Raw genomic sequence first — 26,485 nt, 5'->3', positions numbered from 1 at the left:
ATTTAAATATGTTTTTTTAATCAATCATAACTCATGGTTAATAAAATATCATACATTATGGTACAACAGAGGTATATCCACTCCCAAAAAGTGGTTTAAAATGGCATTCTCACTATATCAAAATCTCCTTTTTACTATTTATCACTCAATGATTCATTTTCCTCCAAATCTCCTTTTTAAACATATGACTTATTATTATGTAAGGAAAGAGTCTTATATCTTACCTTTGTTAACAAAAAAGGTTTTTGCTCGAAGATAGTCTAGAAGATTTGTGCAAATCTTAAGAAATGGAAAAATTGTTGATATGTCAATGTAATGACAGATCGTATGTATTCTAAAGAAACATCACAAAAATTGAAGATAAGGCCAATAATGATTGGTTCTATAAGGAAGATTGAGAATTGTGTTACATGCAGAGTATGTAACCAATGATGTAGAAGCTCTTGAAAAAAGGAAAGGTGAAAAAGCAATTTTTTATTGCAAATTAGAAGAACTCATGGATTACTATGACTATGTGAGCTTGACAGTTATAAATTTTTGGGAATTATACATTTGTCAATAGATCTAATATACTGATTATAATTTTTGTTATATGTTTACATATATAAAAATATAATTGTATTTAGATTAAGCCATTTAGACAACATATAATTTAGTTAGTGAACTGTTGATTGAATAGTTGAATTAGTATTTAAGTACTTATACTTGATTGGTAATTAATGTGATAAGGTATTAATAATATTGTAAAAGTTTTGAAGGTGTAATTTTCATATAGAATTCTATTGAAACCAAATTTCTTCCCATAATATTATTGGTGACAATTTTATATATTTTAATCTATAATCCTCAATGACGACTAATAAGTTGTTGGAAAATGTATATTTTATATATTTTAATCTATTTTTCTATAAGTTGTTGAAAAGTGAAAACAAATATAAAATAATCAATATTGTACCATTGTGAATACTCTAATGCACTTGGAGTTATTTATGCATGACGTAAAAAATGAAAGCAAATATAAGGAATTGCAAGGAGACAAATTGTCAAAAAAGAAATTGATTTGACAATGATGCCCATAAATGGGTGCAAAATCTAAAGTTTCACAACTGTATAGTGTGTCGATTTGGCAAAATTCCTATACTTTTAGGTACAAAATCTTATTCTAAGCAAAACTATGAGCTAAGATGCGACAAGATCAAGTAAAGATGAGTGACAATTTCATGAAAAAGGTGAAATCCTCTTTACTCCCACCCCAAAAAACTGAGTTGCAGCACAGTGTGTCATCCCTTTTAGAAACTACCTAATAAGTAAATTTGGTATGTTAAATACAATGACTTGTTTCTGAGACAACCAAAGTCAACAAATGAGCATTCCATGATAACATCTAACTGAATGTGACTTAATATCTTGTTGGAGATGGTGGGTAAGAATACCAGTCAATCAATTCTGCAATGAAATCTGTCAATCTGGGCGTGGCAACAAAAAGCTAAAGCCTGAGTTTTCACGAATTAGTGGCGGGGGATCTATGTCCGCGATATCTATCTGTTCCATGGACTTCGATATGTCATCAACAGAAAACGGAATGCTGAAACATAGATGCTTCCAAATGGTTAATGTTATATACAATGTTGTGACATAGATTTTTGCAAAAGGGTACATTAACAACTACAAGCCTGTCAAACTAGTATTGGTTTTCTACATATCACCTTTATCACAATGTCAACTTGCAATGGGCTCAGTCCAATAACCCGTATTATAAGCTTAGTAGTTTATATAGTAACATGGCAAATTTATCTCTACCTTGTGTGTGTGTTATTCTGAGAAAGAAGACATGAAGGTAAAACCGTAAAACTCAATTCACTCGTATTATAGCCCCATTTGTTATTAAAGAGATAATTACTTTGAACTGACACCAAGCAAATGACATTTCAAAATAATTGAAATCAGGGATCATATTGCATTGCTCTTGAAAGCAGCCCCAGTCATTGGGGCTGCCACTAGCTTATTTCAGTTTTTATATTTATTTTGTATTTGGTTCGCGTGCATCATTACTTTAAATAATTAGTAAAAATTATTTGGTCGCAATAAAATATGAGTAAAATCAATTAGGTTGAGTTTTATAAGCAAAAGGAACACCTGAATAAATATCACTGGGGCTAATGATATCAAGCTTACCTTGAATCATCATCCAACAGGAAAGAATTACTAACTGCATTATTTGAATCCTCAGTCATCAATACTCTCATATTGGAAATGACCTAGATGAAAACAAGGATAAGGCAAAGCTCAAAACAGATTATCTGCATATGTCTTCTATTTGAAGTTATCATACTGCTTTCTGGCATTGATGACTTTAAACATAGATTGAGTAAATGTTTTCTGCAATAACTTACATCAGGGGAGACACTATGCGTGCCATACTTGTCATCCCAGTACATGGTGCTAATCCGATATAGCTGCTGTATACTAAGGACCTGTAAATACGGAACTGAGAATGGTAACTACTCTGCAAAATTGTGAATCTCCAAGAGCAAAGAAATATTTCTTTTACTTACTGGGCACAGATCATGACTTATTTCATCCAGGGTTTTCTTTGGTTTCTGATGTATGACCTAAATTGAGATCAAGGAAGATCAGTTTACCATATTCATATCTGACCATTAGAAGGAGAAAAGAACCGTATGTAGCCAATAATAGATAGATACCAGAAATCCAATAGCCTGTCTAATATGTTTGAGCTCATCCCAAGCTGAACCAGCATACTGCATCCATTTTCAGCATTTTGGAGAAAGAAGGGGAAGGGGGTTTAGTATATTTATGTTATTAAAAAGAACCGCAGAGAATAACAGCAGCGTAAAGTTAATGTACCTCATCTGTTGCCTTATAACACCAATGCTCCAATTCAGCTAAACCAGCTTTGACATATTCTCCATTACTAAATGAGCAGCACTCTCGTCTTAGTAGAAGACTGTAATATAAAATATAAAATGTGAGATGATAAAAATGGGAACTATGATTTACAGAACTGAAAAGAGCCCCTAAGACGGGAAACTAGAAGTTCCTAACAAACCAACCTATTAAATAATTGTACATTGATGAAAGAAAAAATTTGTGTGAAAACTTTGCGAACCAAAAATGGGGGGACCTGTCAAAATTAAGCAGAAGTGAGAGAAATTAGAATATAAAAAACACTGAGTAAATGCAAACACAACAATTTACCAAAGAAAAAAGGCACACAGAAGAATATAAGAAATAAGCATAAAGACCTCCCCGAGGTTTGAATGAAATCATGCAGACCACCCTTTCAGTTCTCAAATTTATACAAACCTCCATTTCTTAATTATTAACACAAATCCTCTTTTATTTAAAATAAAAATATATATATGTGTGCAATTTATGAAACAAAAGGAAGGTCATGTAACTTAATTAAATTTCAAAAGAAGTTATATGATTTTATTATCATCATATAGTTAATATGAGAGATCCAAATATTCAAGTATAAAGCAAGAAGTGGCGTTGGAAAAAAATGCTGTAAGGAGGCAAAAACATTGAAAGAACGATGTTAAAAGAGGATCTACTAACATGATTTTCTTTCAAAGTATTTAAGAAGTTCCCTAGGCTCTTAACTATCCCCTGCCAGTGAGCAATCAAGGTGCGCTGGGCTTCAGTGTTTGCGACAGAACGTGATGATCCCTTAACCAAGCTTGCTCTGGATGTTCTTGGTGCCTATCTCATCACAAACAAAAGTGTGTTTCATGCCAATGGATTTGGAAGCAAGTGCATAAATTGAACAAAATTATTTGTTTATAAGCATGCATGATAGATCAGTTCTTAGAAGGTAGCTAGAAAGTAACGGAAATTGTCATACCTGGATGCATAAACCAAGCAGGGGTGAAATTTCTTTCTTTAAGTTATCACGGATCATTCCATATATCTTTTCCACATATGCTGTAAGCTGCTGTTTGAAAAGCAGAGCTGGGTATTTGGCTTCAACTTGTCTTAATGTTTCTACCCCTCTGCTCGAGCTACCATTGATTAGGGAAAGATTGACTCCTGTTGGAGTTCCACGGAAACTCTGGAAAAAGGAAGATGATTATCTAAAAAACGAAAGTGTTTCAATGAGAATGAACCTGCTTTAATAATAAGCTATGTTTACTTGAGTCATCCTCCCAAATAGAGTTGCTGACGAAGAACGGCGGTGGCGTTGTGGAGCCATCCCAGCAGCACCACTTGCCTTGAGTGTGCGTTGGAGTAACAAGAGAAGTGTTGAGGCATTGGATAACCAATAAGCCAACACGTCATTGTTATCCTGAGTCTGAAGTGCAATGGAAATATTTTAGCTACTTGAAAGTAATAGGGTAAGAAATAATGGTAAGAAAGAGAGAGCACTATCAAGTGAAATCTTCACTTTATACACCTCAATTGCATGGCCAATAGTTTGAATGATACGATCAAAAACGCTAGTACGCTCAACTTCAAATGATCTCCAATGCAAGAGACATTTGTATATGATACAGGCAGCAATTGGTCTGTTCCCAGCAAAGCCTAGATGTTGTGCAATACATCTAATGAGTAACTCTTGATTCTCTTGTTGTTTCTCATTTAGTGACCTTTGGGGTTTATCATCCACTTCAGAGGATTCCCTCTGGCTCATTGATGGGCTCTGATGCAGTTCCTGATTGGTCTATCAGGTGATCAAGAAACAAGTCAAATCCACATGTACATAATAAACACCAATAACACTGACTTTAAAATAGATTTAGTTACCGAAGGTGTCTTTGCTTCCACTGGAATATGGCCACTTTCAGCACCTCTCTATGAACAGAGACAAGAGAAGTTTTTAAACCACTGTCGAGGTTTATATTGATCATGCATGTAGGATTGATTATGACAAGTACCTGGATAATTGATCTGGACCGTCCTGAAAGGAGCTTAGCAGGTGCAGCTGCCATAGATACAGCTTGTTGACGTAGAACCTGATTCTCCGACTCTATATTACTATTCTTCTCCTCAAGCCTAATCACAGAATTAGGAGATTTCTGTCAACCATCTAAGTGAATAAAGAGAGTGGGCATGACATATGCTTTGGAAGATGAAATTTTGGAAATTAGCTATAGACTCTTCTAAGATATCAAGAGAAGATACCTGATCATTTAGATAATAATAATAATAATAATAAAGCCATGTCTTTCATGAAAAAGAAAACCTCCAAAATAAAGAATTTAGTAACCAAAAAGATTGAACATTTCATCCAATATTTTCAGAGCAGGTCACAATTGATTATCAATGGAAAACAATTACAACAGGGCATATTGTTCATTACAAACTTGATTATATTACCTGGTCAATGATTCTTGGAGCTGACGAACCTTCTTCTCCAAGTCTTCTATTTTTTTACCCCTTTCTTCACTACAAACCTGAGCTTCATTATATTTTTTTTCAAAGTCATCAGCTTTCTGCTTCTCTGACGCGAATGAAGTCTGTTTGAAGATAAAGGCAAGGTAATATCAGTTAAATGTGATCATCATGATATGTCTAATGAAAACTTAAGTTACAACCATATACTTAATATGAAATTGTTCTCCTTAGGCATATTGAGAATGATAAACATTTAACTTAAATCATTATTGCATTCTTTGTACTCTGTTCAATTAAAATACATCATCCTAAAGAAAATTGTTAGCGATATAAAATAATTCATTGCCTCCACCTAACTTCTTAAGTTTCCAAAATGATTTGTTACTCACATGCAGTCATGGTACCAAAGCCTCCATGACCAAGTGGTCTAGAGTTCAGTGAATTTGGATCCTTTTTTGTAATAACAGATACGGTCTTGCTGGAAAGAGGGACACAAATGATAGGATCCACTAATTACATTTTAAAAAAAAATGTCTTTCTCTGTTCATCACGACCATATCATGTTATTCAAAACCAGGAGAGGGTCTAAATCTGAGTTCATTATTGATCCTTGCCACCCTCATTCTTCAAAAATCCTCATTACTAAAGATTTCAGCACAAGGTTAACTGTGTGCATTGTACATACTTCAAGCCCAAAGAGCTGTTCTGTGAAGGAGGGACAAACATCGCATACATTGTCTATCTTATTCTTTTCATCAATTATGAACACCTTGATTGGTTTTAGTAATAATTTGATGAGAATGCACGATGATATGAATTTGCTTTACAGTTTCTCAAATCAACTAGAGTGAAACATGGCTTGTCACATTCCTTTATATTGAGGATCTATAGAGACAGTATCTCTTATGACTACTCTGAGTTGTACTGCAAAGGTTTCACTTAGCTCAGGAAATATCTCTAGTGTGGTGCGTAGTAGAGTTTTGTTTACAAGCTAGGTTACAACATTGGATATGTAATGTCTAGAACAAAATAATTACCATTTAAATAGCATCTTCATGTTACAATTTTGTTTTTTTTACGATCAATCAAAGAGCGTTACAGAAAGAAGCCTACGGATATCAGTACCATCTACAAATTATATCAGCCATATATCATTGAAATATACATTTTCATAAAAGCTTTCAATATTAAGAGAATCATTATATACAGAAAGAGACACATCCTTGAAATAAGGTTTACCTAACAGGAAACTAGGTCTTGTAAGATAGAATTTCTTACCTTTAGGCTCTCAATTTCTGCTGTTAGTGCCTCAAGCTTGTGTGTATCTTCAATAACAACCTGAGTTTCTTTAATAACAGGAGGTGCTTCTTCGACAACTTTCTTTGCATTCTCTCGCTCCTTGACGAGCAGAGCATTGGTTTCATCAAGTTTGCTCTGCATCTCCTGTAATAAATTCTGCATTTTTGCTATCTCTTGGGCTTTGGATTCTTCCACATTGGTCTGCTCATAATTCCATATGGTTTAACTTTAGGGCTTACCGATTTAGAGGATACTTAGTAACTTTAAAGGATTGGTCTTTACCCTTCTTGTTACTTCCATTTGTGCCATAATAATTCTTAAAATGCATGATTAAGAGGTCAAAACAATAACATTCGTCCACGTTATATCTTCAGCAAACATATATCTTACCCTTAAACCTTTTTCTAGTTGGAGGCGCCAAGTGAGTTCCTCCACTCGTTTTTCAAGCTTATCCTTTGCTTCTTGAAGTGCGCCAGTTTCCTTTGCAGCCTAAAGCAAATCAAAACAGATGCCATCTTAGAAGAGAGAATAGAAAAATAGAAAAGGAACCATGAAAAAAAATTAAATTAGGTTTATGTTACATACTTCAGAATGAGTCATGTAGAAACAGCTTAATTGGTTAAAAAGAGTGGAGTTAGTTTTAGATTTGGTAGTACATATAACCCAAAAAACAGAAGAAAGAAGCATCATAGAAGTAGAGATATCGCACGACTTTCAGTTTAGGACCAATTTGAATGTGATATTGTTCTCTGTAATTTTCTTGTAGGTTCACTTTGTATCTACTTTACTTCTTTCACAACAAAGAAATGATAATAATCTATGAAATCAAAAGAGAAAGAGAAAAAATATTGTCTTCTATATTCATAAGTAAAAAGTAAAGCCAATTTTTTGAACTTGGCAGATCAGGAAATAATTTATTTCTTCTACTGTTTTTCCTTCCATGAAAACTCTGCTAATGTCATGCTTGTTGAAAATCATTACATTCTGGTACTGAGATTGGATAAAAGAGGAAGGTTGAATTATCAATTGATAGCCAATGTGATACGTAATACTTTGTCAAATATTTATGAGATGGACAGACCACATGATTGTGTTGCTATTGCAACTTTTCCCCTCATGAAGATAATGATACAAAAAATTTAATATTGTCAGTATAAACCTTTATGATATGAAGTTCAATTTTACAATTAAAAAACTGATTAGATGGTATCTTTTACCTTGCGTGCGTAAGTTATGTAGGTTAATGCATCGCATATTTAGTCATTTATTTCTGAAGGTTCAACTTAATGATGAAATTTTAAAAATTATGTAAGGGGTCATGGTAAACAGAGAAACTTACCATTTTCAGTTTCCTAAGATCTCTCCTGGCCACACGCCCTCTCCATCTGCATTGTGTAACAACTGTACCCCTCTTGAGCCTCTTATAATATAAGGCAGCCTTGTGTCTTCGCCACTGAGCCTGCAATTTTGGAGAGAGATGACTTAAAATATTGAATACTGCTTGCTCTAGTGGACGATCCAGATCTTATAGTACTTGACTAAAACCTGAATAATGATGGAAGCTTTAGTCTGCTTCCTAAACCTGAACTCCTTACGAGCAGCAATTGCTCTTAAAGTTGTTTGCAATGAAAGTGCTGCCACATGAAGTTCTTTATAGGCTTTCCTAGCTTCATGTCTGCGTACATTCTTTTGAATTTTCTTAGCAGCAGCCTCCCTTCTCAAGCCGTCATAGAGTTTACAAGCAAGTCTCCCTACAGGTATCATGGTATCATATTTAAAATATGTGTAGAAAGGGTACTGATTAAGCAATGAGACCACCTACAGCTTTGAGATACATCGTTCTAAATAGGGAAGTCGTTACTCTGAAAATAAGATTGCACCTATCCTAACAAATGAATTAGGTTATTTAACTTTTGAAATATTTCACCTCTCCAACGAGACTGCACATATATGGTCTTCTTTCGCAATGCAAGATAATGTCTACGAGCTTGATGGGTCCGTACACGCCGTTGAATAGATTTTGCTGCATTACTAAGTACTTGAGCTCTCCGTCCATCTAGTTCAGCCATCTGACCTGCTCTCAAGAATACCTTTGTTTTTCCAATCTACAACATTTGACAGCCAATCATATTAATTTTGTGACCAAGAGATGTGAGCAGGGCATAACTTTCATCTTTAGATCCATGTTGCATGATTACAATAATGATACCCGGTACAAATACAGGTACGAGATGTCGAGATATGACATTTAAAATCTAAGGTACAAGTACGCCATGGTACTGGTATGAATACAAGCATGAGATATGGCATTTAAAAATCTAAGGTACAGGTACGTCAATATAATTAGGTACAAATGAACAAATTAGCACTAGCAGAGGATGCAAGAAGCTTAGGATGAGAGGTTGAGACCCAAAACCACAGAAATGTGAACATGAAAGACTAATCATGTGACTCATATTTAGTATTGTGATGTGACTAAGAGGAAAAATGGGGAAAATCAAAAGTTTCCAGCTCAAAATGATACAATTTTGGAACAATTTATATCAAATGTGTACCCCAAGAGTACCAGTACCTGGTACGTACCTGAGAAACATAGCTAGTGACATTAGATAATTACATATGAAAGATGTATTATAAACTAATGACTTAACATACATAAATTGCAGCCATTGATATTGATATGGCCTTCAGAGCTTTAGAAAAGTTATGAACAAGAACATTAGGACAATAATTATTCTGGTGAAACATTTCAAAGTACCTGATATCCTTTAAGACCCATCTTATCCAGAATCTTCTTGCAAACAGCCTTTTCATCATAACTTCTCATAGGTAAAATAACTTGATAAATTAGCATTAGGCTCAAGTTTGGTACAAAATATTTTAACACATCAAGCCAAAACTTTCTTCCTCCAAGGCATAGAAGATAAAATAAAGGAGTACTTACTTTGCTTCCATGGCCTCAGAGGCAAGGAGGCCAAATCTATTTACAAAATCAAAGAAAGGACGGCGAGTAGGGTAGCCAGCACAACTGATTCTGATTGCCTCTAACACGCCCTATAGAGTCAAGTGTTAGGGACAGCTGAAGAATAGCTGAAGATGTGAAGGAAGTATGCACAAATTATCCAAACAATGAAAGAAATGAATAGAATAACGGTATACTCACACCACAGCGAAGTTGTTGCATAATGTTCATATTCTCAAAAATTGCAGGCTTGAGGAGGTTGTTTGGTTTCACGCATCTAATGTAATGGGGTTCTGTAGAATTCAATGTTTCCATTAGTTGCTGTAGTTGTAACTGCACCATTTAGAATTGCGTTAGCTTCCCGATAATGAGAATGCAGTTCAAACTTTCTAGGCACTGACATGAGCTTGTACACAAATTTATAGTTATTGGACAAAAGTCCACAAGTTTACTGAAGACTGGGAAAGAATAACACCTTAAAGCGCGAGCCAATTGAAGAAAATTTGGAAGATTTTGACGACTCTTCTGGAAGTGGGGGGAAAAGGCCAGCTACAAAAGAACATTTGGAAGCACCCAATAAATCTTGATGTTCAGGAACCACGTAATCCTTGTTTTTGTCTAAAAATTGGTCAGACTGGTATGTCACCTGCAGAATTATGAGGGTAAAAATGAATAATATGTCTCAGTTTTGCAGCAGCTGATGCTATGAGAACTGGTCATACCTCCCCAGCATAATGAGCAACAATGAAATCCGTTCGAGACAATTTTGGCTTAATAAAGCGCTTGTGAACTTTAAATGTTTGATAAAGCTTATTCGCAAATGTTTCGTGTGTTGACTTTGGAAACATGCTGAAAGACAAAATAAAGGAGTAAAAGTGAGACTGAAGCAAATATGTAACAACAAGGAGCTTTAGATTCAAATCAACCAGACTAAAACTGAATCATGTCTAATTTGTACCAACCTAAATAAAAAAGAAACTTGAAATCATCTAGATGGCTATGAAAAACTAGTTCTTTAAAAAATAACAATATTTTACCAAGCTTCATCGAGGAGTGCAATGATTCCTCCGGGTTTCTGCAAAAGAAAAATAATGTCAAAGAATAGTGCATAAAGAAGGGGAAGCGAAGGGAAGGGAACAAGAGGCAAGGAACTTTCATAGCAGGGATATAATTATCCTTTAAAATGAGCCCGAAGTTATAACCTAGTAGAAGACCAATCAGAACTAGCACTTCTTTAATTGTAAAATTATGTTCATCTAAAACCCAAAAAATAGCAGATTGTGTAATATTGATATATTCACACTAGAGGTCCTGTATTTTAGTTGTTCCGTGAGGTCTGACCTTTGCAGATTGGGATCCATTGATGTTCAATATTTATAAGTCATAGGCACACTTAGACCATGGGATAAACTTTAATAGGATAATTAGACATGAAAGCATTGTAGTTTCCATCATTAAGCATATCAAAAGCAAACTAACTTTCTGTTTCATTGAGTTTCTTCACTCTAAGTTGAACGTTTCCAAACTTGAAATGAATTAGCATCCTCAATGCCTCAAAGAAAGTGAAATAAAAGAAAGAAAACCTTTTCAATAAGGTCCAGAACATCTTGGTTGTCAACAAATTCAATGTAGCTCCAATCAATTTGCTCCTTGGTATATTCTTCTTGTTCCATTTTAAACACATGCTGAAATTCACCATCAGAACCATATTAAAATGGAAGTTCTCATGGATCCATCTCTCCTAAAGTCTTAAGCTGTTAAGTGAAGGCATGTGAATGACTTTATTATATCACAAACAGAAAAAACAGCTATAAGCAAACTTGAATTGTGTAATGTGGTCTGAGACTTTGCCTGATTGAAATGTTGCTGCAACTTCTCATTTGTGAAATTAATGCAAAACTGTTCAAAACTGCAGAGCATGACAGGCTGAAAATAAGTTACAACGGAATGAAATTTGAAAACAAGCCATGGCGGTTGCTTTCAATATCTTCAGTAAAGCAATCTTGTGGATATATTTGTAGGGGTAGGCATGTTATTCTTCTAATATAAACTATATATTACCTGTTGGTTTTAAAGCTTTCAAAACCATAGATATCAAGGACTCCAATCAAACATTTAGAATTAGGGTCTTGTCCGATTGAATTGTTAATCTTGTCCACCAACCTGTATGCAACGCCATAAATGCACCAGGAATAAAAAGCAGAACCCTGTATCTTCAGTATGTGGTATAAATTAGAAGGTATGAAAATATTGATTTATTTCAATTTTAGTATCTTACCAGTCAAACAGACGAGAATAAATTGTTTTTGCCAATCCATCTCTACTGACTGCTGCACTTTGGGGATCAAGGCTCCGTTTTATAACTTCTTCAGGGGTTATCATGACACGCTTACATAATGCATCTTCCAAGGCATCAATATCACACCTGATACAATATTACAACCAATTTAAAGGCAATTGAAAATAATATGGATGAGGCAGTAATAATACAACAGCGTCCATACATGAGAAGCTCAGCAGTTGTTTTCAAGTGGAATTTGGCTGTGTCATCTTTTGGAATTGAAGAGTCAGCCTCCTTTCCTTTGGTAAATTCAATATTACCAATATGAAGAATCGCAGCAACAACTCTGAAAATGGCTTCCTGGGAAATAAAAAGAAGTTATCCATTGCAAGTAAGAAGCTGATCATTCTATATTCTAGCAAGTAAGAACCTATATTAATACTCATGAAAAGAAGTACCTGATCTTTTTGGCTTATTCCAACAATATCCATTGCTCTCCGGGTGGCAAGATACTCACGAGCATCACTTATATCAGCCAGTTCATAGCACTTTGACTGGTTAAGGTAGTGAAATGATCTAGGATTTCCTAATTTGTATTTCTCAACTTCCTATTAGAAGAATTTGCAATAAGTTTATATAACTAAAAGAATCAATAACAAGTAAATTGTAGGAAGCAAGTTACCTCCTGTGGTGCATTACAAAGAAGATAAAAGCAATGGTAGTTGCGCTCGGGATCATTAACTTGGCAAACCCGGGATCTCTCTAGAAGGTAAGTTCGGATAGCTGCTCCTGAGATTCTTCCACTCTTATCAAATTGGATCTCAACAAATTTACCAAACCGACTGCACCATTAACAGAAGGAGAATATGGAACCAACTCTTTGCTAGTTGTTCAGATGTTAATTATCATGTAGAAGCATATATTAACAAAAATATCTCCTTTTCTAGAAAGAAAACTTCATGAAACAAATCATTCTAACTGTTCTTAATTTATTATTAATATCTAAATGACATGTGGCAATATGACAGAATTAAGGGGAACGGAGAGATACTAAATGGAGACAAAGTTAGTCTATAATGTCAGACTAACAGGTAAAACAGCACACATGTCAGAAAGACTGAACAAAATATAACTCATATCAGACCATCATGGAGAATAAAACCCAAGGAATCTTTTTTGCCTACATACAAGAAATACTCACCTAGAATTATTATTCCTGACAGTTTTAGCATTGCCAAATGCTTCCAGAACTGGGTTTGACTGCACTTAGATCAGTTAATATAGTAGTCTCAAATGAGTTTATGAAGAGAAAAATTGAAATGCCATTCATAGAAGAAAACAAGAATGGAATTTTGTTGAGAATTCAAAAGGAGTTCAATTAATTGAGTCATACTTCAAGAACTTGTTGTTCAACTGTTCGTCCTTCAGTTGCAGCCCTACCACCTAAGAAAGCAAGGTATTGCATAAGCATTTTTGTAGTTTCAGTTTTACCAGCTCCACTTTCTCCACTGACCAGAATTGAATTACTTTTTCCTTCATGAATCATCGCTCTGGTAGGAATAAAAATCAATTAAATATAAGCTTCAATGATAGAAATGAAATTTGGATCACAAAAGGAAATATAAGATTACCTATATGCAACATCAGCAACTGCAAATACATGAGGACTTAATTCTCCAAATGGTGCTCCCTTATATTGGTGCATCATGTGCGCTCCATAAATATGAGGTAGTCTTTGGAATGGATTTATTGCAATCAGAATATTTCCAGTATAAGTCTGTAGAGCAATAAAGAATATAGGTAAAATATTTTTCCAGTGATAAACTTCACTGGATCTTATCACATTAAAGGGAAGAAAGCCTTACATATATCTCATTCAATTCGTATCTAATTTTTAAGTTCTGAAGGACTCCAGGTTCATGCAAATAGGACAGCTTAGTCATATCATCCACTCCACCAGGAGGAGCTTCCATATCTTTGGGAAGTATTTTTGATAAATTTGCAACAACCTTGAAATAGCCAAAATAGAAGCACATCAGCACATGTAATAAACCGGATGTAATCTTTGGCTTAATAAGTTACTGAAATATTTTGCACCTTTTCAGGTTAGCAATACAAAGCATGCGAAAAAATGAGTGCTGCACTAAGGAATGCGTTAAAATGCTTCTAAAAGTAGAGAAATACTTCATAATTTATTATTTTCTTAGCGCAGACTGCAAAGTTCCATTAATAAAGAAAAAGCACAGACACAAAAGAAACAAGGACAGAGAAAAATTGCTCAATACTCTGATGATTTTGATAGTAGATTTTCAATTTTTCAGGAAGTTCAATAATTTTCCATAGATTATTACGATGATTTGAATCCCAAGCCAGGAAGGTCAACACTAAAAGAAAGAATGCTTGTTTAAGGATCTCTTCCTTGTTAATTCATGTTTCCCATTCTTTACCCTTTCCATGATCTCTTGAAGCTCAGATGCAACTGACTGGGAGTGTTTTCTCTTATTTGCAGGGAGGCGGTTACCAAGCATATACCTTGGATGATAAAAAGGAGAACAGGGACATAGCTAGAAAAATATCAGGGGGAGCCAATATGAAATTAGTATTGGGGAGGAGGCCCAAAGAGAGGTAAATCATTCGCATCATAATGATTTTATCTTTAGTTTTAACTCTTGTCATACAATAAGCCTATTTCAAATGTTTAGTTCCAAAATGCAATCTGATTTATCTAGGTCCCCTGCAAATGACTAAAATTGGCAGTAGACCTGTCAAACTTCTCAAAATACATCATAGGGAAAACTCTAAATACTACAAAATAAGGAACAGATTTAGAGGAAGTATACAAACCTTTTTTCCATTGGTAGTTTCAATTTCAGCATCTTTTCCATTGATTTTTGATACCTGTCCATCAATCCAAGATACCTCTGGGTCTTCAATCCACACATGAGAACCCACAATAATATTCACAGGAGTCCCCTGCAGATGGAGATACAGAATCAAATTTTTTATTACAATAATTACTCCCTCCATTACAAAAATTTAAAGGTTTACACACAAGGATTAAGAAAGCAATTAAATAAACTCAACTTTAGCCAACTATAACTACATATAACTAAATTACCCTCTATAGTAAAACAGTCAAAATTATCACTAAATTAATGCTCTCTCATTCCATTTAGTAGACATAAGCAAGAGATGGTGATAAAGTTGGACAAAAAATCAACACCTTCGTCACTTTCTTAAGCGACATATAAATGAAATAAAATTCAATCTAAAAAGCATATATTTTGAAGTCAAGGGAGTATTAACTATTAAGATCTCACTAAAGTACTAAATATGTGTTTTTAGATGATAATATGTGCAAGAAATACTAATACATGTAAACACATGTTTGTCCCATGATGACCATGTAGAAAGGTTTATAAATAAAACTAAAGTAATATACAAGAATGTCTGCAACAATTTGTGTAAATAGTAGCATAATAACTAACGGGATAACACATTGCAGAAAAGTAAGCTTAATCACAAGTAGCTGTTAAATGATATGATATCATATTCCTTGTCTTATCACTCCTATTCTACATTTAAATTGGGAGATATATTGAGTTCTTGACAAAACAAAGTGGCATTACTGATGTTGATAGCAGTTAGTATATTTTCAGTTCTTCAATATTTAAAATAATTGCAAATAATCATGGACTACTGCAGCAAATGAGAATCTACAGTCCTAAATCCTAACAATGTGATTCAAAAGTGGAAGTTCATGATTAAGTAAAAACATTCACGAGTCACAACCTGCGATTTTGCACTCAACATTGTTCCAAAACTTACTATGCCATCTAAATGTATAGTTCTTCTATACAAAAACATCAAGATATAATATAGAATAAAAATCTCCCTTTCCCTAACAGATCAGTGTAAAATGTCTATCCACTTCACACGGAACTAAGTTTGATTCCTCGTCTTTGCAATGATTCATCACTTTTTTGTGTCATATTCCTCCATCACTTCTCTCAATGCAACATCTCCTGGACTGATCATTTGATTTTAGATTTCACGAGTGAACTCCGATCAGTTTCCCAATTCTCTTCTGAAATTCCAAACACTAAAGGGCATTGATCACAGAGGATCACTATATTAAAAAGTTGCTGCATTATAAAGAATCACATGGCTTCAAATTTTGAACATGTCCAATAAAACCTTCTTTATCGGCAAGCTCATAGTTCTATTCCATCATTGCCACTCTCAATTGACATAAAAAATTAAAACCCAATGCTTGAAAACATATAATTCTAAATATTTGTCGAAGAAAAAAAAAACTGCTCATAACCGTGCAAGCAATTACATAATAAAATATTAAAAAAATAGGAAATTGAAAATGGTAAGAGAAAACGTACCATTATTAAGTTCTAGATTAGAATATTTGGGGATCAGTAACGAGTGTATTCATAAAGACAAAGTTGAAATAAGTTAGGGATCTGAACAGAAACGTGTTAAGAATGTGGCAAAATGTGAAAAGTGAATGAAAAGCGTTTTTGGGTTTATTATTTTTGGGTTTATTTTTGGAGAAAATTGAAAGTAGAGAGAAGAGGAAGTGAATGTAGATGGAGAAGGAGTGGGAGTAGCTTCATGAAGCAACATTCTTCAACTCGCCCTGCAACTTCGGCACTCTCTTCTTCTTCCCTTTGCTTTCGCGCCAATTCGTGGCTCCTATTCTTTTCTCTCTCTGTCCGTTGAAGATGTATAATGAAACACTGTCACTTTTACAATTATTATTTTTATTAATTGTCACTTTAAAATATAGGTACTGCTTAGGGTAAGTATGGGTTTGGTTGGACGTGTTAAGATTTAGTCTTATCCAAGTTTAAAAGTTGATTGGATCATTTTTTGAATTCAGATAATCTTAGACTCAGAGATAATTCAATCCTGAATGTCAATCGGATCAACTTTTAAACCCAAACCTGAATCTAGAACCGGTTAAATATAGTACATGTCCCTCTTCACTAAATTTTTCTCAGTATTACTTAGTATTATGAATATGTAATTTGACATATAAATTCATATATATATATATATATATATATATATATATATCATGAATAAATTAGAAAATCAATGATACTTTCGACCAAATATATATAATTATTTTGTACATAATTGAACAGAAATACATACAAATATAATAAATGAATAACTATGGGGGACGAGTTCGGGTTGGATCATACTTGTCTCATACTCGACCCTAAATATGGAATGAGTCTAATTTTTAAACTCGAACTCGGCCCATAATTCAATGAGACCATACCCTATTCGGTATGATCATGATCGGGTCAAGTCGATTAAGCAGGTAAGATCAGACCTTGTCATCAAAGTATAACTATTGGTAATTAAGGTCGCTCATGCAATACATGCCTTAATTAGGGCGGACATAGGTATGCCTATTTTTAAACAATCATACAAAATTCTAAATATGGATATTGTAGAGTTATGGACCACCCTCATTAAAATAAATATATATAAATGTATATACAATAGTTATTTAAAATAAACGATATATAATTTGAAAATGGTAAGAGAAAACGTACCATTATTAAGTTCTAGATTAGAATATTTGGGGATCAGTAACGAGTGTATTCATAAAGACAAAGTTGAAATAAGTTAGGGATCTGAACAGAAACGTGTTAAGAATGTGGCAAAATGTGAAAAGTGAATGAAAAGCGTTTTTGGGTTTATTATTTTTGGGTTTATTTTTGGAGAAAATTGAAAGTAGAGAGAAGAGGAAGTGAATGTAGATGGAGAAGGAGTGGGAGTAGCTTCATGAAGCAACATTCTTCAACTCGCCCTGCAACTTCGGCACTCTCTTCTTCTTCCCTTTGCTTTCGCGCCAATTCGTGGCTCCTATTCTTTTCTCTCTCTGTCCGTTGAAGATGTATAATGAAACACTGTCACTTTTACAATTATTATTTTTATTAATTGTCACTTTAAAATATAGGTACTGCTTAGGGTAAGTATGGGTTTGGTTGGACGTGTTAAGATTTAGTCTTATCCAAGTTTAAAAGTTGATTGGATCATTTTTTGAATTCAGATAATCTTAGACTCAGAGATAATTCAATCCTGAATGTCAATCGGATCAACTTTTAAACCCAAACCTGAATCTAGAACCGGTTAAATATAGTACATGTCCCTCTTCACTAAATTTTTCTCAGTATTACTTAGTATTATGAATATGTAATTTGACATATAAATTCATATATATATATATATATATATATATATATATATCATGAATAAATTAGAAAATCAATGATACTTTCGACCAAATATATATAATTATTTTGTACATAATTGAACAGAAATACATACAAATATAATAAATGAATAACTATGGGGGACGAGTTCGGGTTGGATCATACTTGTCTCATACTCGACCCTAAATATGGAATGAGTCTAATTTTTAAACTCGAACTCGGCCCATAATTCAATGAGACCATACCCTATTCGGTATGATCATGATCGGGTCAAGTCGATTAAGCAGGTAAGATCAGACCTTGTCATCAAAGTATAACTATTGGTAATTAAGGTCGCTCATGCAATACATGCCTTAATTAGGGCGGACATAGGTATGCCTATTTTTAAACAATCATACAAAATTCTAAATATGGATATTGTAGAGTTATGGACCACCCTCATTAAAATAAATATATATAAATGTATATACAATAGTTATTTAAAATAAACGATATATAATTTGCATACAAATATATAAATATATTTATCATAATAAACAATCATACAAATGGAACAGTGCATAAAATAAAAATACATATATGAGAAAAAGATGTATGTATCAACATTATAAGAATTTTTTATAATATCAATGTATTATCCACTTTTCATTTTCAATCATTGTGTACTCTTAAATAAAAGTAATACAACAAATAAATGATGAATGATATATTATCTATCTATAAATCTTTATACTATCAGTGCATAAATATTACACTCTGTATGATACAAAATATACATAGTACATATTTTGTATACAAAATATAAAAGAAATAGCATATTGATATATATAATATAAAAATACATATATAATAAGAAAATGGTAGTATTTTCTCACATTTGATATAAATGCATAGATAAAAAATGGAACATATTTCTCATATTTGACAAAATAAATATACATTTACATATTTGACATTGAATATTTTATCTAATAAAACAACCCATTTTGCCCGTAAAAAATGCCCATAGGAGAATATGACGTGTTGGACAGACATTTTAATACGGGTAGACACATTTTTCACACTCTATTCACCCAATAAATGTAGACAGGTAGACCCATGAGCTTGACCCAAATTACCAATCATAATCAAAATATTTTTGTTTTATACACAAATGAAACTAATGACAATTTGTTGGAACACAACTATCTACTCAAACCTTATTAGTAAAATATTAATATTACATTATAGTATTTATCATTTAGTTTTAAAAGTATTTATATGAGTGGTAATAAGTGATAGTTTTGACCGTTTATATATTCCTAAAATTGAGAGTTTAATTACTTGTGAAATATAGTATTTATTAGAGGGGGAAATACTGGTTATCCTGGAATTGGACAAAACAGTAATTCCGATAATGCAAAGAAAAGATAGTCTCAATTTGTTTGACCTAAATACCCTCTTTTTGTGGATAGCCCCAAACCTGTATTTCCCTTCTCAACCCTCAGAATCGATGCTTCTGCTACCCCTCTAATTCTCATTCTTCCTCTCTTCTCCTCACCTTTCTTTCCCTTATTCCGATTTTCTCCTATCCTCTTTCCCCCGCCAATTTTCCCCAACCTCTTTTCAAAAATTCTCCTTTCTCCAACCCCCAAATCACAAAAACCCTTTCACTCTCTTTGATCCGCTTCTTAATGCTCTCAACTCTCGATTTAGTAGCTTTTTAAGAATTGCCCACCTCTTGTTTAGGTTTCTTTATGATTCTAAGACGATGGTTTCGCACCTTTTGAGATAAAGGTGAAAGCTTTCAGGTATTTATACTGTAATTCTCGTTTTTTTAATGATTTTTAATGTAGTAATTATGAAATTTTGATGGGTTTTAGTAAATTTTACATTTTGCTAATCAATTCAGTTCTGGATTCTGAGGATGATTTTATTTTGTCATGAAAGTTCACATCTTTGATAATTTACATCTAGTCCCACATTGTGTGTCTCTCTCTCTCTTTATGGGTTACATCTAGTTTTACTTGAGTTGCTGAGTCTTAAGTTAAAACTCAAGGCATTTTTTATAACTTGTATTGCTAAGGTGATTAGTTTCTCATGAGTGTTACACATTCTATGCAATTGAAAGATGCAGGTGGTGATTCTCATCGTGTCCATTTAGCTCATTTAGTTTGATTTGTTACTGAGATGGTTAAGAATTAATATAAGTGTGAGTAGATTGTTTGTGGATATCAAGTCTATATATATAACTGTCGATTTGCGAGTTTGTTATCCCATCTGTGATACTAATCAACAGTTGATGTTGCATTATACAATTTGTGATTTATAATGTTTAATAGTGCTAGAACCTGCTAAGGGTGGATAGTTTGTTGTATATGTGCATGTTATCAAATTTGTAGCCATCTCTCCAATTTTATATGTAATTCTTATTTTTTTTGTTAGTTGATGTTGATTTCCACCTTCTCTGGTTTGCACTATTTATTTGCTTCAGTTTCAGCATTGAAGTGGCCTGACGTGATTTAGTTGTGTATAACCATCAAACTGGGCATTTGTTATGTATTGGAAGTGGGGTACCAGAAGAAAGGAAAGAAATGTAAAAAGCATGCAGAAATAATTGAGCTTTTTGGTATGTTCTCTGTGAAGTGTTTGGTTAATTATATATCTTCATTTGTTTTCTTTCTAGCTTTCTAGTGATGTGTAAAATTTAAGGCTGATTGAGGATTAATATGTTTTGTCTGACTCGTATTTTGTTTGCAGCAGTGTCTCAGCTACAAAGCAGTTGTTTGTATTGTAAGTTGAGCGGTGGTTCTTGTTGCTATTATACAGTGATATATCTTCAATGGCTAACCATGATTTAATACTTGGGCAAAATCACAATATACCACTTGGCCATGACCAACACTTGGTGCTGAGTCACAATCATAATTTGGGCCTCAGCCGGAACCATTCGTTGGAACTAGGATCAGCTCATGAACATCATTTGGATCTGGGACAAACCCATGATCATGAACTGGACTTGGGACATGGCCATGACCATGAATTGGGATTAGGACAAAACCATGGTGAAGGTGATGACATTGACACTTATGACCATGAGCATGATATAGCCATGGATCGAAAACCTGAGCATGATGACCAGGCGTTGTCCCTTCCTGGACATAATCATGAGTTGGTCCTATCAGAGAACAATGATTTGATTGTTTCAGAAAACCAAGAACTTGATGAGAACATGGACCTGACTGTGGTTCATCATAACCCAGAAATGGGCATTGATTCCGCTGACGAAATGGGTCTTCAACAATCACATCTTATGGTATGTTCCACGCCCCCCGTAATCCAGGCTCGTACAGTTGCTGCAAGTCCTAGTTATGAATTGTCAGTGGGGCAAGAATTCCCAGATGTGAAGAGTTGCCGAAGGGCATTGAGGGATACAGCAATTGCTCTTCACTTTGAGATGCAGACTATAAAATCTGATAAGACCCGGTTTACTGCTAAATGTGCAAGTGAAGGATGTCCGTGGCGCATTCATGCAGCAAAGCTTCCAGGGGTTCCAACTTTTACTATTAGGACAATCCATGAGAATCATACATGTGGAGGAATTTCTCATCTTGGCCACCAGCAAGCCTCAGTTCAGTGGGTTGCTAACTCTGTGGAGCAAAGGCTGAAGGAGAACCCTAATTGCAAGCCAAAAGAGATATTGGAAGAGATTCATAGGGCTCATGGGATCACCTTATCATACAAGCAAGCATGGAGAGGCAAGGAGCGTATCATGGCTGCAATGCGTGGATCTTTTGAAGAAGGGTATCGCTTGCTTCCACAATACTGTCAACAGGTGAAGCGCACCAATCCGGGCAGTATTGCATCTGTTTATGGAAATCCAACTGATTATTGCTTCCAACGTCTCTTCATTTCCTTTCAAGCATGCATATATGGCTTTTTAAATGCTTGTCGTCCACTCTTGGGGCTTGATAGAACATATTTAAAGAGCAAGTATCTTGGTACTTTGCTTCTTGCTACCGGATTTGATGGGGATGGGGCTCTCTTCCCTCTGGCATTTGGTGTTGTTGATGAGGAGAATGATGATAATTGGATGTGGTTTCTGTCTGAACTTCATAACCTGCTTGAGATCAACACTGAAAACATGCCTAGGCTCACAATTTTGTCTGATAGGCAGAAGGGAATTGTAGATGGTGTTGATGCTAATTTTCCTACTGCTTTCCATGGATTTTGTATGCGACACTTGAGTGACAGCTTTCGTAAGGAATTCAATAACACCATGCTTGTTAATTTTCTATGGGATGCAGCTAATGCTCTTACTGTAATTGAATTCGAAGCAAAAGTATTGGAGATTGAAGAGATATCACAAGATGCTGCATATTGGATTCGAAGAATTCCACCTCGTTTGTGGGCTACTGCATATTTTGAGGGGCACAGGTTTGGTCATTTGACAGCTAGCATTGTTGAATCTTTAAATGCTTGGATATTGGAGGCCTCTGGTCTTCCGATAATTCAAATGATGGAATGCATTAGAAGACAGCTAATGACTTGGTTTAATGAGCGCCGAGAGACCAGTATGCAGTGGACATCAATACTTGTACCTTCTGCTGAGAGACGCGTTGCAGAGGCTCTTGAACGTGCGCGCACATATCAGGTTCTCCGCGCTAATGAAGCTGAATTTGAAGTTATATCTCACGAAGGAAATAATATAGTTGATATCAGGAATCGATGCTGTCTTTGTCGTGGCTGGCAGCTCTATGGTTTACCATGTGCACATGCAGTGGCAGCACTTCTGTCATGCAGGCAGAATGTCCATAGATTCACAGAAAGCTGTTTCACCGTTGCAACTTATCGGAAAACATACTCACAAACCATACATCCAATTCCCGATAAATCTCTTTGGAAAGAATTATCTGAGGGGGATGCCAATGCTGGCAAAGCTATTGAAGTTGTTATTAACCCTCCTAAATCACTCAGGCCACCTGGAAGACCAAGAAAGAAACGAGTTCGCGCAGAAGATCGTGGTCGCATTAAGCGGGTGGTGCACTGTAGTCGTTGCAATCAAACAGGTCACTTTAGAACCACATGTGCAGCTCCCATCTAAGCTGCAAATTGGTTCCTGCTTGATGTTTTATTTAAGCTTGATAGCTTAGACTTGCTAGTAAATAATATATTTTTATTTACTTGGCATTAATGTGAATTAAGTAATTGCAGTACTGCTCCAATAATTAGGATTGTCCAGTAATGCATATATAGTAATGGCATGATTTTTATTTCTTATTTTGTTAAATATTTTTTTATAAGGATGATCAAACCTCAGGATTTAGTACAGGTATTAGCTTCTGCTTCATTAAGTTCTTGAATACCATTTTCTTTTGAAAAAGTGTCCGTCTTGGTTCTCCAATAACAAATACATCACATTTGTTCCTTACTAATTATTATTGAAGAGATAAGTTGATGTGATTAATAAATGAAAAAAATAATCTATGCAATATAAGAATTTTTTATAATATTGGAGTATCATGTATTACTTAAGTGTTAACAACCATTGACTAAAATAAAATTAATATATAAATGATAAATGATATATTGTTAGTGTAAACAACTTTTATACTTATCTTGTAGATAAATTTAGCTCAGGTAACTGACTTAATATAATGTTAGTTTTTAAGAAGTAAAATTGACGTTTCCTTTGTATTTGGAATATTTTTTATTTATAAAGGTTTATTTTTGTTGAAGTTGTTAGAATGCACAAATAGTACAAACTCTATTGTTTTATCGGTGCAATAAAATTCTTCAATATCACATTTCATATGTTTATTTTGAGCGGAATCTTTTATTTCAAGAGTAAGTTTTTTAATTTACTTTCCATCTTAGGTATTAACTTTAGAAATATCTACTAGTTTAAATTTACTTATTAATTTAAATCATTGAATATCCTTATAATTGATGACCTAGGATGAAAAATAAATTTAAAAAACTTATTCGTGTATATTTTTATCTTTCACATATTTTTACATATACACTCCGGAAACACATACAAAAAACATTAGACATGTTATTAGCGTGTTTGTTTCAGTGTCCATAAATCATTTTCCAAATGTTGTTTGGATTTTGTCAGAAATATTTAGGACTTTTGATGAAAGAACAATGTGGCATGCTATTAACATACAAGAACCAATAATAACCAAATTGTGTCACAATTTGCAAGTTGCAACCATGCAAAAATAATTATAATTTCTAACTATAAGCTTTTATAATTACACTTCTAAAAAAACAGAAAAAATAAATAGAGGCTTTTGTTTAAAAAAGATGAAGAATGAGACTGAAAATTTGTGGCAATTTAACTTTCTTATATTTTGTCATTTCTTTTCTTCAGTTATTTGCTGCTTCTGATTCTTGGAGTCATGAGATTGTCCAATTCTTAGATTTCCCCAGAACAATTTCAATCTACAAAATCAATAAAATGAGATAAGCCAACCAAACATAGTCTTATGGAAAATTAAAGGAAATTGTTTCTTCGATATCAAAATGGAGAGTGGGGGAGTCATAAGGTGGTCTGATGGTGAAGAGGGTGGTCGTAAGGAATAGAGTGCATGAGGTTGTGTATTCGAGTCCTACCATCAACAAAAAAGGAGTTATAAGGTGGTTAGATGGTAGAGTGTAGGAGGTTGATGGTGGAGTCTCACCCACAACAAATACTAATATACTAACAACTAACAAACTAACATTCTCCAAACAAAATGGAGAGTGGAGAGTGTCCCTTAAAAAAATGACAGCATTTCTCCAAAGATATGGACCCCAAAATGCTATTAATATGTGCTTAATTGTCATGATAGACACATGTAATGTTTGAAACTCTAAATTGATTGTTGAATAAAATGTATAAGGGGCATGTTCATGTAAAGTACACTTCATTTGCCTCATCCTATAAATACTCCTTATGCATTCTGTGCAAGTAAAACATTCTCAAACCCTACTTTTCAATTCACACATCACACACACTCATAATATACTTTGTGAGTGATTCACCCATCATATTATTCTCTCGGAATAACTTCTAATGAGTAATGACTACATAGGTTCTATGAAAATAATTGAGGTAAGGGAAACTCATTTTACATTATTTGAGTGACTTTTATGTGAATATTAAGGGGTAAAAGAACTTTTAAATATTTTATATTTGGTAGAGTGATAGTCATGTCAACACATATTTCAAGTGTAGAGTTACTAAATAATACTTCATATTTTCCAAAACTTTTGATGTTTATGATTATGTACACAATTTTAATAAGTTAATAAATGATATAAAAGTTAAATACAATTTGGCTAAAATAACATCCTTTAATGCACATTGAAATTGTTCTAATGCCCAAAAATGTGGGAATACCCTAAAAATAATACTAATTCCCTACCACATGAGAGATTCTTCTATCCTAATCATAGGTACCCGTGCAAATTTAGTTTCACATTTATTTCGAAAGCCTTTGGCTTATGGAGTAGGGTATGGAGTCCCAAATACTGTGACTTGTGAGCACCATCCATTTTGACACTTGGCTGTATATATAATTGAAGGTTGGCCACATTGATTAGTGGTCCAGACAAATTAAAATCACTGTATATATCTATCCCAATGGGAGAACTTTCATTCCTTCAACTTTGCTTCATTTTTATGATCCTTTCAACATATATATGTAGATATATAGCCATATGGGTACTAGTTAATTTTCAAATTCCGGCAAGTGCAGACGTTGTAGGACCAAACAAAATTGATTCTTGTAAAGCTCAATTTCGTGGAACAACGTCAAAAAACCCACAATGATTTTTGTTGTTGGACGAATAGTCCTTTTTCAGCTTTAAACTCATGAACATAACCAATCAGTTTACAAAGAATAAAGATATATAGTCTCAAACTATGTCTCAAATCATATTTTACATTAATAATAATGAATATTTAATTCTTTTAATTGACATATCATATTTTCATTAGTGTAATATAAAATTTTGAAAGTGATTTAAGACAATAGATGATTGTTCGATAAAAAAGCATGTGGTACTTACACGTGCACTTACCTACCTTAATCAAATGAATAATAAAAACAGACATTTAATACCACAAAAAATTAAAATAAAACTGTGGTGCATGTGTGTCTGTGAAGAATAAAGAATTACTATATGCAGCTATACTCAATGATCTGGATTATTAGATAATGCAAGACTCCATGTGGCTCCCTCATAACATTAAATTAAAGTCAATTAGTGGTGTAGCTTAATGATGACAAGGTGGAGGCTGCTTTCAAATATTATCTAACATCAAAGCAAAGATATGTAGGGATGGCCTTTTATTCTCTTAAGTTGAAG

At 33.9% G+C, this 26,485-nt stretch overlaps 2 protein-coding genes across 8 annotated transcripts; one reads left to right on the top strand and one right to left on the bottom strand.

The window, feature by feature from the left end:
• LOC109335944 (myosin-11-like) lies at positions 1,041-16,652 on the bottom strand. 2 transcript variants are annotated; one of them, XM_019572222.1, is made up of 38 exons: positions 16,295-16,650; positions 14,745-14,873; positions 13,766-13,909; positions 13,532-13,677; positions 13,294-13,450; positions 13,102-13,160; positions 12,583-12,742; positions 12,359-12,508; positions 12,124-12,260; positions 11,898-12,044; positions 11,681-11,782; positions 11,471-11,528; positions 11,203-11,304; positions 10,657-10,694; positions 10,342-10,468; positions 10,095-10,265; positions 9,821-9,952; positions 9,602-9,711; positions 9,416-9,476; positions 8,585-8,762; positions 8,203-8,408; positions 7,997-8,116; positions 7,048-7,146; positions 6,637-6,858; positions 5,341-5,480; positions 4,899-5,016; positions 4,768-4,815; positions 4,418-4,684; positions 4,157-4,315; positions 3,869-4,075; positions 3,583-3,726; positions 3,075-3,145; positions 2,869-2,968; positions 2,706-2,762; positions 2,556-2,612; positions 2,394-2,474; positions 2,176-2,258; positions 1,041-1,585 (listed from the first exon to the last, which is right to left on the bottom strand). In XM_019572222.1, exons 1-38 carry the CDS (start codon positions 16,295-16,297, stop codon positions 1,462-1,464), a joined length of 4,614 nt encoding a protein of 1,537 aa, XP_019427767.1. In that variant the 5' UTR covers positions 16,298-16,650; the 3' UTR covers positions 1,041-1,461. The 2 variants fall into 2 exon arrangements, 1 of the variants encoding a protein (XP_019427767.1); XR_002106278.1 differs by having other exon boundaries at positions 1,478-1,585; positions 2,394-2,488; positions 16,295-16,652.
• LOC109336390 lies at positions 19,545-23,459 on the top strand. Of its 6 annotated transcripts, none has more exons than XM_019572958.1 (3): positions 19,545-19,935; positions 20,625-20,753; positions 20,885-23,459. In XM_019572958.1, the coding sequence occupies exon 3, from the start codon at positions 20,967-20,969 to the stop codon at positions 23,226-23,228; it is 2,262 nt and encodes a 753-aa protein (XP_019428503.1). In that variant the 5' UTR covers positions 19,545-19,935; positions 20,625-20,753; positions 20,885-20,966; the 3' UTR covers positions 23,229-23,459. The 6 variants fall into 6 exon arrangements, with proteins under 6 accessions (XP_019428503.1, XP_019428501.1, XP_019428500.1 ...); XM_019572956.1 differs by having other exon boundaries at positions 20,619-20,753; positions 20,888-23,459; XM_019572955.1 differs by having other exon boundaries at positions 20,619-20,753.

The sequence above is a fragment of the Lupinus angustifolius genome, chromosome LG20 (genome assembly GCF_001865875.1).
Source record: "Lupinus angustifolius cultivar Tanjil chromosome LG20, LupAngTanjil_v1.0, whole genome shotgun sequence".
Lineage (NCBI taxonomy): Eukaryota > Viridiplantae > Streptophyta > Magnoliopsida > Fabales > Fabaceae > Lupinus > Lupinus angustifolius.
The sequence above is the reverse complement of the archived record's forward strand: the minus strand, read 5'-3'. Positions and strand labels throughout refer to the sequence as shown.